At 41.8% G+C, this 18,049-nt stretch overlaps 1 protein-coding gene across 2 annotated transcripts in view; it reads right to left on the bottom strand.

Annotated features, from left to right (window-relative positions):
- Positions 1–18,049, bottom strand: part of LOC147325236 (actin nucleation-promoting factor WASL-like) — a 28,810-nt gene that overhangs the window by 7,532 nt on the left and 3,229 nt on the right. Inside the window, exons 2-7 of one of the 2 annotated variants that reach the window (XM_086299650.1) lie at positions 14,876–15,010; positions 11,012–11,098; positions 10,655–10,751; positions 9,688–9,711; positions 4,400–4,601; positions 2,519–2,561 (exon numbers count right to left, since the gene is read on the bottom strand). In XM_086299650.1, the coding sequence (XP_086155776.1) occupies positions 2,519–2,561; positions 4,400–4,601; positions 9,688–9,711; positions 10,655–10,751; positions 11,012–11,098; positions 14,876–15,010 (588 nt within the window). The remainder of the gene's footprint in view (positions 1–2,518; positions 2,562–4,399; positions 4,602–9,687; positions 9,712–10,654; positions 10,752–11,011; positions 11,099–14,875; positions 15,011–18,049) is intronic. The other variant, XM_086299651.1, reaches the window with a different exon arrangement.

Raw genomic sequence — 18,049 nt, 5'->3', positions numbered from 1 at the left:
ATTCATTCCAACTTGGAAAAACACTTCAAAGAAACCATTAAAAGCCCAAAATTACCAAAACATTCGCGCCCATGTTGAGTGTATGCAAGCTTCTGATAACAACTGAATGTGAAAACAACAGAAACAGTCTTTACTTGTTAATAATTTTGGATAAAAATACTTTAATGTTGCTCAGTGGAACTTTGTATAATTTTGTCTATTATCAGACTTCACTGACACATGATGGCTCTCTTACAGCAACAGGAGAGGTGTTTAACTGTTGCTAACAGTAACAGTTTTACATTACCGTATTTTCACGACCATAAGGGCACTGTGCTAAAAGGCGCAGTCTCAGTTATGTGTGCCCTTACTGTATTTAACACACACATAAGGCGCACTGGACCATAGGGCGCATACAAGTACCGTATGCATATTTAAAAATAAAGCGGGAGCAAACCTGAATTCAGTACCTTACTCACATTTCTATTGCCAGTAATCGTCATCATCAACAACACACAAGCATACAAGTGTGCATATTTAAAAATAAAGCAGGAGCAAAACAAAGTTTGGTACTCACATTTTTATTACCAATAATCGTCATCATCAACAACACACAAGCATACAAGTGTGCGTATTTAAAAATAAAGCAGGAGCAAAACAAAGTTTGGTACTCACATTTTTATCATCAATCAAACCCATCAAAGTCCTCATCCTCTGTGTCTGAATTGAACAGCTGCGCTAAATCTCCATCAAACATGCCAAGTTCACTTTCTTCACTGTCAGAGTCACTTTCCGTGCCGTGCGGCTCCTCGGAAACGATGCCGGCTTTTGCGAAAGCTCGAACAACAGTGCCAGCAGACATGTTAGCCCAAGCATCTACAATCCATTGGCAAATTGTGGCGTAACTCGCCCGGCGCTGCCTTCCACTCTTGGTGAAACTGTGGTCTCCACCAGTCATCCATCGCTCCCAGGCCGCTCGCAGCCTTACTTTGAACGGGCGGTTCACACCGATGTCCAGCGGTTGGAGTTCCTTTGTCAGGCCTCCCGGAATGACAGCAAGCTCACAGTTCATTTGCTTCACAAGTTTTTTCACATCGGCTGTGAGATGGGCACGCTACCGTGCTGGTCCCCTTCTTCTCCACAGTGTGACTCACCGGGATGTCAAAAGTGAGCGGGACCTCGTCCATGTTTGTGATGTGGCTGGGCTGGATGTTTTTGTCGCCGATGTGTTTGCTGCAGTAGGAGCGGAAGATGGCCAGCTTTTCCTTATAATCCGCTGGAAGTTGCTGCGCTACCGTAGTCCTGGTCCGGATGGGAAAATGGCACCGTTTCATAAAACGAAAGCACCAAGACGGACCTCCTTGGAAATGTTCAATGTTCATCTCTTCAGCTAGTGAAACTGCTTTTAGCCGAATGGTGACCGTCGAAACGCTTCTCCCGCTCGCTCTTTGCTCGATGATCCACCGCTCGAGTCTTTCCTCCAACTCGGGCCACCTCGCCTTATGTCCGCGGAAACTCAGCTGCGTTTTCTTGACCTGCCGGAGCTTGTTTTCCAGCTTCCTCCATTTGCGAACCATCGATTCGTTAATCTTAAATTCTCTCGCCGCTGCTCGATTTCCATGTTCCTCCGCGTAGCTGATGGCCTTCAGTTTAAACTGTGCTTCGTAAGCGTGTCTCTTTGCCATTTTCAGGGTTGTTAAAACAACGATGTCCTGCATAATGCACATACCTGTTCTTTTATACAGGTATGTGCGATTGTCCCGGTATATACGATCAACGCCCACACTTCACCCTTTAACGTTCTCATGGTGTTCTCTACTACGTCCTCCTTACAACACATAGGGCGCGCCGCACTTTTTGAAGAAAATCTAAGACTTTTAAGTGCGCCTTATGGTCGTGAAAATACGGTAAGCTAAAAAAAACAAAAACACAAAACTAAATTTAAATACTAAATTTAACTAAAAACAATGCCAGAAGCCTTTAGAGAGCGATCTACATGTTGGTCAACTACATTTTAGATATTTCTGTATAATTTTGGAAGGTTGAGCAATTTCTAAAAGTGTATCCTGATCTTGTCGGGACAATAAGTAACTGTGAATGGATCCAAAATGTATCTGAATGGGGCTTGCAGGGACATGACTGATCTGGGCCTAATCAAGTCTGAATCCATCATCCTTATACATTTTGGGTCTGTAAAGTAGACACATAAAGCTTTAAACAAGTACGTTTTAATTAATTGCAAGTCATATAGTAATGTATCATAAATGATCCAGTAACACACAGTAAATGTTGCCAGTACAAGGAAAGCGGAAGACAGCGTGACAGCTACATTATTGCCCACAGAGTCAGCGTTACAAAGATGTAACCTACAGATGTTTTTTTGACCTGACAGAAAATCTCCAAATTCCTTCTGTGCAGGTTCTCAGATGCAGAGCAGGAAGCAACAAGAGCCAAATTTGTGCGATTTCATCAAGCAGCCACCACACAAGTCACTACTGTGCTTGCTTGTGTGTGTGTATATATAAAGGGGGGTACTCACATCAAAACCTGTGTTTGGATCCCAGCCCACATGACCAATGTGCCTGAAGAAGACAGATGTGTAGTGAGATCATGCAAACACGCGTATGTAAGTACACAGAAGAACATCAGCTGGTTAGCATGTGCACATGATACACAGTGAATGCACACACTGCATAATGTGGCCATTGAAGGCTCTCAGACGTTAATGTAACATGTTCACTGTTGCCACAAAGGAGCCTATCATTGCTAGATCAGACTGTACAGACACCACAGTCCAAAAACTTTATCATTTGTCATTGTGTTTCAAGTTTTAGGGTGTGTAAAGCAGACTTTTGCTTTTCTGCTGTTCAGTCTCTGCCTACCAGCTAACACCAGCCTTTCTAATCTTGTGTTTTCCAATCAGCAAGCTTGATACAAGATTCTTTATTCGTCACATGCATAGTTATACAAATATAACACGCGGTGAAATGTAACCTGACACAATCCACTGGTCACTGTTATGGTGACCTTGATTCAGCTGCTTTCACAGAAAATCTTTTGGCTGGGTGAGCTACAACTCTATCATGATTACCTGCAGCTGGGAATAGTAGTCTTCCCACTCTGGAGTAGGGCTGTGCGATATGACCAAAATCTCATATCCCGATATAAGACATCTATCGTCCCAATAAATATATAAATCACAAAAATTTAAAATTTTTTGTAAATTCTGTGAATCTCGGGCAGCTCGACTTGTGGGAAGTGTTTCCAGCTGGGCGTCATGTAGCTGGAGTCGAGTGTTTTAACCAATGGATGAATCGATACATTTTTAGACATAAGTTGTAAAGGCCGCAGTTTTCTTTGTAAGTATTTATTACACGGCGTGCTGCGGGGAAAAGCCTGTTCTAACGTTTGAGTCTAAGGTTTGTTTTCTAGCACCTGACGGCTCTTTTTTGCTTCTCATCCATAAACACTCTGCATACTCTTTCACGTCATTCAGTTTATTTTGAAAGGTCTCAACAGGATCTTGAGCTTTATTCTGAAAGGTTTATGTGGAAAATAAACAAGCAGACACGCGGTGGTTTTACCGTCGTTGTTGCTAACGACAACGCATAAAAACAGGCACTTGTCCGTCTGTAGTGTGGTTATATTAAATATAAGAGAAAGAGAGAACTTTAAGAAATTAATATAGCCACTACAGTGACCATCAAAATGATGAGAAAATATTGCCGTAAACAGTTTATTTTGCGACACCACAAAACAAACGATAGTGTAAAATGAAACGATAGACGTTTTTATATCGTCAGCCGATATATATCGTTATATCGAACAGCCCTACTCTGGAGATCAACTATGAGCTGGAGGTGTGAATTAGGTCATATTTGTGGGTTTCACAGCGTGGTATGTGTGCATATGTGAGGATATATATGCACATGTGCTAAAGGGACCACGTTTTTAAACCCCTACCCTTGTGACAGTAAACAACAGAGAAATAATCAGCTACATCTCGTAGACAATTTTCAACCACACCAACTTAGACTGCAGCTGGTGGTCCTTGTTCTGCTCTCCCACTCACAGCAGATCTCCACAGCAGAACTAGGACTACTGTTGCCAGGTTAAATCTAGGATACTGCAGTTGAAATCTGTTTGGCCACAAGACAAAAGGCCTTAAGAGAGCAGAATGGCCACAAGAGCAGCTTGCCCATATGGAAGAACTGCAGTTACTAAACTGTCAAAATTTGATTGTGCAATAATAAATATTAATAATAAGTAATTTTCTCCATCAACAGATGAAAAAGTTTAACTACATGATAAAATATGTTCATTATTTTAGACATTTGATTTGGTTCAATAAATTAAAAAAAAGTCCTATTTGCTCAGCACTGGAGCACTCAGTACACTGTGTGGTGTGACTCGGACTCACTGGAAGTTGCTCGGCGTGCCGATATCGGCCTTCGTCAGCTTCTTCTTCTTGCCTTTGGTTTTCTTGTCCTTCCGGCTCAGGCCGCTGTGGCTCAGCATGTTGTTGATGTGATATGGCTGTTGATGGCTGTGGGAGTTGTGGAATCGGACATTGTTGATCTCCGGGTTCTTTATGTCTACTGTGGCCACATGCAGAGTTGGGCCTGTGCATGTGGAGGAAGTTAGCAGAAAGAGTTGAAAAAGTAACAACCACTATAATTTTTTTAATGATTTTTAACAACTCAGATTTTTATTGTCACATATTCAGCCAAAAAGTATCTTTGTGTGTGTGTGTGTGTGTGTGTGTGTGTGTGTGTGTGTGTGTGTGTGTGTGTGTGAGAGAGAGAGAGACACAAAATACAGAGTGAGTGTGATAAGTACTGATGATATATGCTGATGATACAGATGAGTATCGCCAACTCATCAGAAGTAGCTCGATGATCTTCATCGAACTACTACAAACCGCCTACGATGGCTCGACCAGCCAGGTACGCATTCATGACGAAGTGTCCGAAGAATTCCCCATCATGACAGGGGCCCGGCAGGGCGATGTGGTGTCACCGCTGTTGTTCAACATCGTCATCGATGCGATAATGCGCAAAGCATTCGAGGGCCGCCGCGGAGTCCAAGCCTCGACCGATCGATTTATCACCGATCTAATGTTCGCTGACGATAGCGCCATTTTTGCCGAAGACGACACCGAGGCAACTCACATCCTCTATGACATTTCCCGGCACTCCAAACTCTACGGCCTCAAGGTTAACGCCGAGAAGACCAAAGTCCTGACCACCGACGGCTCACCAACGATCGTCCACCTCGATGGTGTGCAGATCAAACAAGTCCAACAATTTCAATATCTGGGGTCCCTCGTCGAGGAGAAGAAAGTGGCATCATCAGTGGAGATACGCTCCAGAATTGGGCAGGCGGCGGCAGCATTTGCTTCCCTGCGCTGGTGCGTCTGGAAGAAGAACAACATCTCATTGGCGACAAAGATCTGCCTTTACCGAACCCTGATCCTGCCCATTCTACTTTACGGCGCAGAGACGTGGACAATGCTCAAACACGACCTGAGCAAGCTCGAAGTTTTCCAAATGCGTTGCCTTAGATGCATTCTCGGCGTTTCCCTTCACGACAGTCATTCGAATGACACCATCCTAACCAGCTGCGGCAGCCAACTGACGATCAGCGACCTAATCCAGCGCCACCGACTCCGTTGGTTTGGCCACATTTGTCGAATGGACCCAAGCCGCTACCCCCATGGCCTACTCTGCTTGACCCGCCCCACCGATTGGAGGGTGCATCGAAATGCACCAAAGAAGACATGGATTAAACAAATCCAGGATGATTTGAAGGCCCTTCGACTTGACCTCGAGCAGGCAAGAACCATCGCCTTAGATCGAAAAGCGTGGAAGATAATCGTTGATCAAGCAAGAGAACCTGCGGCACCTACAGCAGCGTACTGGTTGCGTGGCAGACCACCGCCGCTGGTCGCCCGCTAAGGACAAGAAGAACTCATCAAAACATTGGTAGTGTTGTGGTGTCACTGTTTTAGTTTTTATTTGTCATATGCAAGTTAGCACAGGGTCAACATTGGAATGAAATGTGTTTATGTGCGAGTAAATGAGTTTGTGTGTACATATTTGTATGCATCTTGACATCATGAGTTCAGTATTAGGACAGTGCAAAAACATAAAGGGACATCCATTGTGAGAGATTTAAACCTAGCACAGCACCTCTTGACAGCTGCAGCACTAATCATGGCAGCACAGGAACAAGCTCCAAGTACAAGATCCATAGAAACTGGGTGCAGGCTGTGCACAGATGCCCCTGAGACAATCCAGCACATAACAGCAGGGTGCAAGATGCTAGCAGGCAGGGCATACATGGAACGCCATAACCAAGTGGCCGACATAGCATACAGAAACATCTGTGCTGAGTATGGCCTGGAAATCACAAGGTCAAAATGGGAACCCCCCTTATGGTGGTGGAGGATGGCTGAGCTAAGATCCTGTGGGAATTCCAGATACAGACGGACAAAATAGTGGTGGCTAACCAACCGGACATAGTAGTGGTGGACAAGCAGAGGAATACGGCTGTAGTGATACCGAATGAAAGCAACATCAAGAAGAAGGAACATAAGTACCAAGGGCTCAGAGAAGAACTCAAGAAAATGCAAAGAGTGAAGGTAACGGTGGTCCCATTGGTAATCGGAGCACTACGTGCGGTGACTCCCAAGCTAGGCGAGTGACTCCAGCAGATCCCAGGAACAACATTCGAGACCTCTGTCCAGAAGAGTGCAGTCCTAGGAACAGCAAAGATGCTGCGCAGGACCCTCAAGATCCCAGACCTCTGGTAGAGGACCTGAGGTTGAAGGATAAAGATCACCCACCCTTATTTACACAAATATATATATTTTAAAGGCTTAACGCCTGTCTGAGGGAACTGAAACTAAATTCCATGAAATGCTGGTTTGCTCTTAACTCTAGGAAAATAATCCAAGCAAGCGACCCTTTTTGACACTCCTACAGTGCCATCAACATGCCTTGCTATAACCCCATGTACCGATATGACAGAAGGCTGCCACAAACTGTGTGGTTTCATCTGTCTGCACTGAGCATTCATGATATATTCTTTTTTTAATGTGCACAATGAACTGTCCATGTTGTTGGTGCAAGCCATACAGTGTGGAAATTCCTTGTAATCTCCACAAACTGAAGTAACATCTGACACAGCCACTAATCCACTAGTAATCTATGTCTGAATCCCTGGTTGCACCCCCACCACACTCCCCAAGAATTCTGGACTTCTACAACTAGACCAACAGGTCTACCTCATCAGCAGCCTAAGGACTCGGGTGGGATGGGGGAGGTGCTTGTTTCCCTGCCTTCAAACAGAGCTGTTGAGGTACTTTTGCTTTGATATCAAAATAAGTACTTTAATAGTACTGACTGAAAAGAAAATACAAAGGATTAATCATTTATAAAATTCTAAAAACTAACATCAAATATCCATCCACACTGATAACCACATTTTACAGCTTCTTAATTAAATCAAGGACTCAAAAGCAGCCATCTTTAACCAATATCCAACCTAATCATTTAGATGAACAAAAATGAAGAACGTGCTAATTTCTATTTTGAAAAAAATTCACAAAACATGAATGAAGTTTAATAAATATTTTAAACTGATGTAATACATAATTATTAATAAGAAGTCCTGGCATTAGCAGGTACAATACACACATAACAATCAGTAATGCACTCAACCACCGTGGCCTGTATGCACGCTCACCATGCAAGGCTCCACAGCTGAAGAAAAAGCATGTTGAAGCGCAGAACAACATTTAGACAAGGTCAAAGGTCAAAGGCACTGCAAAAACACAATACCAACAGTGAAGTTTGGAGGTGGGAACATCATGGTGTGGGGCTGATTTTCAGCATATGGCACTAGCATGCTTCATGTAACTGAAGGAAGGATGAATGGAAAATGTACAGAGACATTCTTGATAAAAACCTGCTGCCATCTACCAGAATGATGAAGATGAAATGAGTGTGGATGTCTCAGCAAGACAATGATTCCAAACACACAGAAAGAAAGAAATTCAAGTTGCTAGAACGGCCCAGCCAATCATCTGACCTAAATCCAGTTGAAAATCACTGGAAAGCACTAAAGCTCAGAGTTTATAGACGGGGCCCACAGAACCTTCAGGACTGTTTGTGGGGAAGAACGGGGCCAAAATCAGACCTGAGCAATACATATGACTAGTTTCTCCATACTTGAAGATGTTATCACCAACAAAGGCTTTTGTATGAAGTATTAAAACCCACACCAGAGGGTTTAAAGAGAACAACAGAAAGCGTGTGGTCTACATACGGCACAGAAAGGTTTCTCCATAAACCAGATTTAACCTGCTTCACTCTGTCAGTGTGAGAGCCAGACTGTGAAACAATGCTGCCAATGTGTTAGGAAACAGTCTAATGGCATTTCTCAAACACACACACACACTAACACACACACACGTTCTGTAGGACGAACGCTGTTGTCATCACTGTCTCGCCTATGCGGTCATACAAGGAGGTCCTTCTACAAGACCAGTGTTTGCCAGTTTGATCAACACTGCTCTTAAACACTGGATAATGGGAAATGGACTGGTTCATATATAGCGCTTTTCTACTTTGAGCACTTAAAGTGTTTTACACAACTAGCCTCACTCACCCATTCACAAATTTACACCCATTGCACAATCTAACATTCAAGTGCATTCAGACTCCGATGGATGATAATATGTTGCCCAAGGATATCTGGCATGCAACCACCAACCTTCCCCGTTAGTATGTGACCTGCTCTACCACCTGAGCTACAGCCACTCCTACAGCCACTGCAGCTCTGAACTGTTCTAGAAATAACTAGCTGAACTGGACATCAGCTGGTTCTTATTCTATATCCTAGTACAAAGTCAATGGATTCCTTACCAATCGCCATCAAAACTGTCTGAAGTTCATGTGTTTAACAGCTTTCATTTAATGGTCTCTCCACTGTAACCATCAAAACCCACACAAGCAAGTTCAAACAGATATTCCAACTGCTAATTTACTCAGTAATTTTCAAAATACACACACAAAGAACAAAACAAAACAAAAAATAGAAGGTCAATAGTAGCAATCGGGTGCATTTGTTGGGCATATTTGGTGGTTTATAAGCAGATGATCTATATGTACGAAACGGCAGTTTCTGAAATCTAAGTGTTACTAATGTTTAGGAGGTGTATTTACAGAAAGACCTGTCAAACCACCATTTAATTCAATGTAGCAAAAGGGATTACATGAAAACTGAACCAAGAAACTAAAAGCTCAACATGTATTTGCGCACAGATAATTACTGCAGTCCTGGCTTAGATTCTTAGAATTCATTTATTTAGAATAGTAACCTGCTAATATTGGAAATGATTGAGTGCCTATATTCTTGGTTATTCAGTGCTTCATATGCTACAGTTTTAGCATATTTCTATCAATCCTCTATTGAATCCTTGGATAACTGAAGCGTTTACTTTGCCATTTCTCCACATGTTGCATCTTGCTGTATTTCTTTGGGTTTTTTTTTTACTTCAGGGGATGAATGACATCCTCATTTTATTCATTTCTATGTACTTGTTATTGAATTTTTTAAAGCCTGAATGAGAAAAATTATTTTTACAAAATTAACTAAAGTTAAGAGCCTACGTAAGCAAAACTTATTAAGAGTTTAACATACCATTTTTAGGGTCGCCTCTTTTCTCTGCAAAAGAAAAATTAACAGAATTATGGTTTCAGAAAAGTAATCACGAGTCAGCAATCTTTAGAATGTATGAAGCGGAACTTATTAAGAGGTTTTAGTGAGAAAAAAAAAAAAAAAAAAGAGTCAGAAAAGTGCTTTTTAGGTTCAGTTAGTTCTGTTAAAGCCCTAAGCTGCAGAAATGCTGCTTCACATATGAAAAAGCATTTTAATAGAGCAGTCAGGTTATTCTTGGCCTGAGCAGAAAAAGAAGAGAAGCAAAATATTTGAAAGCTCAACTGTGTTTGCCATACAGCGTCCTGCCAGCTGTGCCAGCCCCGTGAGCCTTTGAACCCTCAGTCATCGTCACAGTTTGAGAGGTGCACTTCAAAAGGCCAACATGCTGGAAGGAGCTGAAGCGAAGTCAGAGGAGCCTCACAGCAGAGACATTTACTCTACTGAGAAAGACTGACAGCTTTACAGCAGCAGAGAGAAAGAGATGGAGCACACAGCAGCGAAGCGAAAGAAAAAATAGAAATAGGGGAACAAAACCCCACAGAAACAAACAAAAACACAGTCCCAAACCAAACCTGTCAGTGGAAACCACAGCTTGATGACTGATATGAGAGGTGATTTTTTTTTTCTTCCGAGAAATACTTTTGGTGAGGATCAGTCCTCTACAAGCCTTCCACTGCTAGTGTCCGGAGAGTCAGTGCTATTCACAGCTCAAAGTAGAGCTGTTTTTACTTTCACCACTAAACAATCCTGCACTTTTAACTACCTCCCCTCCCTTTTCTAACAGTGTGCCAAACTCTAAGTCAGCCCCAAACCTGCCTTTAAGGCAGTGACTTCTGAGCCGCATTCAGGCTGAGTGAGCAAAAGATAAGGTGTGTTCTCCAATAAAAGTTGTGAAAGGTTAAACCAATTGAGGAAGAACACAAAGACAAACTGATACATTAAAGTTCACCTATTTTCCGCTGTCGTCGGTTGAGCAAGTCATCAATGGTGGCTCTGAATCGTTTGGCTTCTTCTTCGCTGGCGAAGTTCAAGCCAATCTGACATGTCTGAAAGAAAGAGAAAGGGTGAAATGTGATTCTAACAGCTTTCTCTGAAGAACAGAAAAACTGTGCAACATTAAATCGTAATACACTGTAGGTGGATAAAGACAAGCCTGACAACTGATATTTGGAAATATGAAAGAACCACACAGCCTTATTTTATGCTGATAAAATTCTTGGTGAGAATAGACTCTAAAAACAGGAAGACTAATCATCTGCTGTAGACATTCAAGTCTTGAAGAAGTCAAAAGAAAACAAACACTTACATCTCCTGCAAATGTAATGAAGTAGGGTCTGGAGTTGCTGATGAAGAAGTTGTGGTAGAGTTCCTGTTCGAACATCATTTTCCCTTCCTACAGAAAAAAAAAAAGTTCAGAAAAAAAATCTGACTTCTAATCCTCTACAACTTAAATTCATACTCCCAACAACCCAAAGAGAGATTTAAGAGCTGGCTGCTTGTTCAAGAAATTAAATGTCTTCTGGAAGACAATGATGCATTTTGGTATCCTTGAACACACCTCCATAAGGAGCTCACCTCCACTTAGTTAAATGAAAAAAAAAAAAAAAAAAAAATCACCAACAACACAACCAACAAGAAACTGCCAAATATTTGCAGCATGCATTTTCTATCTACAAATAGGGCTGGGCCGTTAATTAGAAATTCAATTAAAAATTTGGCTTTGAACACAATCAAACAATTTAAATATGATAAAACAATTACTTATAATTTTTAAGCATAAAACTTGAGCCCTGCCTCTCACCCTATGACAGCTGGGATAGGCTCCTGCGCCCCCCCACGATCCCGAAAAGGATAAGCGAAAGCGAATGGACGGACTTGTATTTTATGTTGTGTAATAAATTAAACGCAACGCCTTTTTTCATATCAGTACGTTTACTTCAGCTCCAGCCGAGATGACGGAAGAGTACTTTTGGTCAACGAGCACTGACTAGAGGAAGTAAAAGTTACAAAAAGGTTTTTCAAATCAATTTTATTTATATGGTGCCAAATCACAACAACAATTGCTTCAAGGTGCCTTTTCTGCAGGTGTCTCAGCATTTCCTAGTTTCTGTTACTCAGTCCATGGGACTGAGGTGCTGGGTTTATTATTGGCCCTGCCATCGCACTACCTATAGTTATAATACAGGTCATCTGAGATGCAAGTCTGCCGTCACCTGCACCCACAGACCACCCTCGGTGATCAATACCTACTCGTCTGGTCCACAAACAGTATAAAAAATAAACATAGTTTACAGATCTGAAAAGTGAAGCAAAATAGCTTAAACCTGAATTCTATTTAATGGCCACGAGGAGACAATACTTCTGGCTGCAAATACACTCTGAAAAATACTTTCCGCTGAGTTAATGAGTAAAGATAACGAGTTTATCAGTCACTTATTTTGGGTCATACTGAATAGTACTGACTGGTCATACAGTGTTTCAGAAAGGCAGATTATCCCTGTTACATTCATGGCTAAACGTGAATGTAACAGGGATGGTAACAGTCAGACCCTCCTCTCTCCTGTCACATCTAGTTCAATCAACAGATGGTTTGTTAGCTTAATGCAATCTTATACTTCTGAAATAAAACCTGACCAAAATAATCATGACTGTCCTTCTTGTCATAATTCAGCATTCCTTGATTCTGATAAGTGAGCAGTGTTTTTTCCCATTAGAAAGAGAAAATAAATATATACATGCATATAGAGCAGGGCGATATGGCCAAAAATATTTATCACGATATATATTTGAAAATTTGCGATAACGATATAACTGACGATATAATTGATGCGAGACAAAATACAACTCCACAACATTACTAGCGCAAAAAGACAACCTTCCATTTATTTTCACTTAAACAAGAAGCTGGTTTTTATGTACATTAAAGCTTTATAAAAATGTAACGGTGCAAATGCAAATTCCTTGCTGAAAGTTTAACCAAAAGGCATTTCCAGTAGAAATGGGCTGATATATCCTGAGCATAACCATGTATAATATCCACTGAAGTTAAAAAGAGGTGCTTTGCAACATTAAACTGCAGTGTGCAGTACGCATTTTTCGGACCATAAGGTGCACGGGATTATAAGGCACATTAAGCGAAACAAAGCAGTCAGATAAATCAAACTTTATTAAACTCATTCTTCTTGCTTCCTCCACTTCTGTACCATTGATTCATTAATGTTGAATTCTCTGGCAGCTGCTCTATTCCCATGTTGTTGCAGTATATTAATGACTAACCTCGTATTGTGGATGGATTATCTCAGTTGTTCTCCTGACTGAAGTTTGGTCCGTTTACAGCATCCTGCCATGCGATTGCATTTGTCTCTAACCATGAGGAACCTTCACGTTAACTTTTATAAGTGTAAAAGTGTTAGTGTTCGTCCTCCAGCTTCACTGTTTATGTTATGCTAACATAGCTGTGTCGCTAGCGATCAGGTAGCACATCATTATATACCAGCTAGCCCAACATCAGTAACCCTACAAACGTCACTGCTGTTTAGTTTCCTGTCTTCATTTATGTTGGACGTGATAGCAGAGCTGTACGTTTGAATTTTTTCAGAAATCTCTCAGTCAGAACATGCAATATCATGCTTAGGTAACTAGCGAGCTAACTTCCGCTAGCTTCCTGCTAACTTCTAACTCCGTTAAATGTAATAAATTTTGTTTTCATGGATGCCTGGAAGTTAAACTTCATAGTTACACCTGGTAAAGCAGCAATGCTGATCGTTTTATTAAAGATGAAAGAATTTAGACAGTTTTTAACTCTCAGTGATGCTGCAGTGTTCGTTTGACCTGAAGTATACGGAGTTTAGGACCCAGATTACTCCCAGATTTAAGAGCATCTTAGTCCGACAAATACGACAATAACGACGGCCGTTTGCATGTTCTGCAAAAAAATGTGCTTTGTCGTGTATCTGACGGACAAACACCAAACCAGTTCCACATCACTGAAGTTGCACCATTTTTACAAACCAATTCTGGTTCATCTGTTTCACTCAACAATCGGCCATGTGCATATGAAAACAAAGGCACTGCGCATGCGCGTTTTACTCATATTCTATCGCGATATTTCATTTTCCTATCGTTGTCTAACATTATACCATTACCATGAACGGTATAATATGGCCCAGCCCTACATGGATATATATACAGCTTAAGTCCACACTGATATTACTTTGAGAGCCTGTATCCGCCTCAGGCAGTAACCACACATCTGATAATTCATTTTGATCCATTTGAGATGTACAACTGAATGTACATCATATATAAAGTGCTGTTCTAATTAAGTCAGTGAACACACAGAGTAAATGTGAAAAGTCTGGCCACAACCCTCCACAGAAGCACTGAGAAAAAAAACTAAACAATTTTGTTCCAAGCACTATTCTTGAATAAAGTCTTGATGCATGCTCAATCATCCAGGAGAGGAAATCCCAAAAAGTTGATTCTGTTTATCTGGACGTAGCGTTTTCAGTGGGAGAAACGTTTCCACACTCATCCAGGTGACTTCTTCAGTCTCAGCTGACTGCAGGTTTCCCCAATCTTATAAACAGTTCATTTGCACAATAACTGAAACTAGCACCACTGGCAAACAGCGTTATTGCTGTTTTTGTTGATCAGTGGTCATCACAATTTGCATATTAATGATCAAGGAACTGACCTCACAGCCCATTGTTTGCCAGTGGTGCTAGTTTCAGTTATTGTGCAAATGAACTGTTTATAAGATTGGGGAAACCTGCAGTCAGCTGAGACTGAAGAAGTCACCTGGATGAGTGTGGAAACGTTTCTCCCACTGAAAACGCTACGTCCAGATAAACAGAATCAACTTTTTGGGAATCTAAGTAACCCCCTTTAAATCCGTGTTCTTATTTCTTTTACAAACAAGATATGAGTGTTTGTGAACATTAGAGGCAGATTCTATTAAATGCACCGATTGCCTGTTTCCAGTGCTGTAACCACTGCTAAGCTAACTGGCAGCAGGTTCATATTTCAGTTTTTCTTCTGACAGAAAGCAAAGAGGAAGAAAGAAGAAAAAGAAAATTCCAAAAATGTGAAAATAATCATTTAAGATGCATCTTTCAACTATTCTGCGGTGTTTAAAGCTTTTGGATTGTTTCCGTTTGGTGTCACTCACCTTGATGTCAAAGACTCTGATGAAGTAGGATCTCTGAGGGTTGTCCTTGACAAGGCAGACCACTCCACAGCACCTCTTCACCCAGTTACAGCTCCTCTCAGCACCATACACCTGGACCACTGCTGAACACAGAGTCTGAAGCACAGATATGATGGTTAATATCATCACCTTTGTGATTTACAGAAAGAACAAAGACAACTACAGAAAAGAAGGTTACGTTGCTGAAAATGTAACCACTTTATCTCCCTCCATTTTTTCTTTTAGATTTTACAGACACACAATGTTCTTTAGTATATACCTGTAAACTCCATGTGTGACAAATGGAGGAGGAAACATACACTATGCAAAACCTTCAAACAGCCACAATTACAGCTGGGAGGAGAAATAGAGTTGGTTATCAGGGAAACACTGAGACCTTTGGAAATCAGATTATATATGTCAAATGCATTCTACCTTAACAGGGAGTCACAAATATCAAAGGCTATCAAAGGCCCTACACTGATTCGTGAGTTGTGACTCAGCTGTATTGATGTAGTCACAAACAAAACAAGAACTCAGATGACAAATGGCTGACTTTACATTTACATTAGGTGAAAAGTTGTGTAGAAAAGTTGTGTTACAAGAAGACTTGTAACTCTTATACACCGATTCCCAACTTCAGGAGGGTAAAACTTAAAAGTACTGACACCGCCTCATTGTCTTACACTTTTCCACAGTGTTTTAACAACAACAAGAGGAGTCCAGCTGCAGTAGTCAGCACTGCACAGGTTTCAAACAGCTCCAGTTTGTGGTTTCTGCAGAGGTTGCACAGTGTTTGATGCACTGCCATGATTCCTCTGCAGTGGAAGTAACTCCGGCTGCTGAGGAAGTTAAGAGGAAATGTCACTGCGTCCTTTCCATCTGTAATTTATAGGTGTAGGTCAAAGGAACAGGTGCAAACACTTTTCAGCAGGAAATCACCAATCAGCATCCCCCAGAAAAGGTCAAAATGTGTTCCTTAAAACCTTAAATTAAAAGCATCTAAATTCTTACAGAGGAGAAGAATGCAGCAATGAACACAGACAGTGGTGACACTGCAGCCTCTGCAAGCTAAGATCTTAGCATCTGTTAACGATGAACGCAAAAATCAATATCTCAGTCATTTTTATATCATTAGCAGCCTGGCTGCTTCCTGTTAAACTCCTGATAGTGCCTACTACCATGAGTTCGTGCTAAAAATGTGTACATGCATTAATCACTGAAGACGTAACTGATTTGAGCAGTTAGTATTATGTAGCAAATCACAGTCACCTCAAGGCACTTTATATTGCAAGGCAAACACCCTATAATAATACAGAAAAAACTACAATACTCAGATGGCCCCCACAAGCAAGCATTTGGCAACAGTGGGAAGGTAAAACTCCCTTTTAGCAAGAAGAAATCACTGGCAGAACCAGGTACAGGGAGGGGCAGCCATCTGCTGCAGCCAGTTGGGGTTGAAGGGAAGAGAAAAAAAAAGAAAAGAAAAAAGAGCGCGAAAAAGAACCAGAGATTATTAATAACTCATGATTAAATGCCTGGCGTCTAAACACAGCGAGTGAAAAAAGGTGAGTGAATAAGAAATACTCTGTGCATCATGGGAAGTCCCCAGTAGACTAGGCCTATTGCAACAAAACTAAGGAAGGATTCAGGTCCAGTCCTACTTGCTTTATCAAAAAGGAAGGTTTATCTATTGTTGTGATCCAAATTGGAAGCAGAAGAGGGGCTTTATAGCTGAAGGCTCTGGCTCCCATTCTGCTTTCAATTTTCTAGGAACCACAAGTTTAGCCTGCAGTCCAAGAGCAAAGAGCTCGCTTATGGTGTTATGGTACTATGAGATCTTTTAAGATAAAATGGGGCCTGATTATTGAAGACCTTTTATGCGATGAGAAGGATTTTAATTAGATTCTGGATTTAACAGGAAGCCAGTGAGGAGAAGCCAGTTTGGGAGAAATATGCTCTCTCTTTTCTAATCTCTGTCAGTATTCTTGCTCAAGCATTTCAGATCAAATGAAGGCTTTTCAGAGTTTTTTCGGGGGGGACATTTTGATAATAATGAATTTCACTAGCCTAGCCTAGAAGTATAAAATGCATCAACTAGTTTTTCAGCATCACTCTGAGATAGGATGTTTAGAGATATTACACAGATGCAAGAAAGCAGTTCCACATATTTTTGTTTAATTTGCGCAGTGTTACTAAGTGATACTAGCAGCCAAGGTAATGCCATCCAGAGTGAGTATCTGGTTAGATGCCATGTTTGTAATATTTATTTTGCTATATAAGGACAATAACCTCAGTTTTATCTGAACTTAGAAGTGGGAAAATGATCATCCAGTTGGCAAGATAAGTGGGCCAGAGAGAGCTTGAAGTCACCCCGGCTTACCTCTAATCACATCTGAGAGAGGGAAAAAGGTCTTAACATTCAACCTTTTATGTTTAAAATGATACAGACTGTTAGTCTTGGTAGCAGGGGATCGGTCCGCCAGGGCCTCCGCTCCTGGCCACCGCCTGACACACACTGCACCAGACCCCTACAGCACCTCCTGTGGGTGGTGGGCCTACAGAAGGATGGGCCCATGTCCCTTTTTCAGGTTGTGTCCAGACAGGCCCCATGGACTGAGGCCTGGCCACCAGACACTCGCCCTTGGGCACCCTCTACGGGCCCAGCTCCAGGGCAGGGCCCCAGTAACCCTATCCCAGTCAGGGTGAACTGTTCCTCTGATTGTTATCGCTATGTCTGGTCCTTCACCCAGGACCAATTTGCCATGGGAGACCGTACAGGAGGCAAAAGTCCCCTGAGAACATAGCCCCTGGGATCCCTGGGACACAAACCTCTGAAGCATGATAAGGTAGCGATTCACGGAAAAGGGTGGAGTACCCACTGTGGGACAGAGACGAACTGATGTCCCAAGTGGAGGAGTTTAAATATCTCAGGGTCTTGTTCACGAGTGAAGGGAGAAGGGAGCGGAAGATCAACAGATGGATTGGTGCTGTAGCTGCAATGATGGGGATGCTCTACCGGCCTGTTGTGGTGAAGAGAGAGCTGAGTGTAAAAGCAAAGCTCTCAATTTACTTGTCGATCTACGTCCTTTTCCTCACCTATGGTCACGAGCTGTGAGTAGTAACCGAAAGAACGAGATCGCGGATACAAGCGGC

The sequence above is a fragment of the Aulonocara sp. 'chitande type north' Nkhata Bay genome, linkage group LG7 (assembly GCF_057382095.1).
Source record: "Aulonocara sp. 'chitande type north' Nkhata Bay isolate Kocher_YH1m ecotype deep benthic linkage group LG7, A_spYH_male_GT1.1, whole genome shotgun sequence".
Classification (NCBI taxonomy): Eukaryota; Metazoa; Chordata; class Actinopteri; order Cichliformes; family Cichlidae; genus Aulonocara; species Aulonocara sp. 'chitande type north' Nkhata Bay.
The sequence above is the reverse complement of the archived record's forward strand: the minus strand, read 5'-3'. Positions and strand labels throughout refer to the sequence as shown.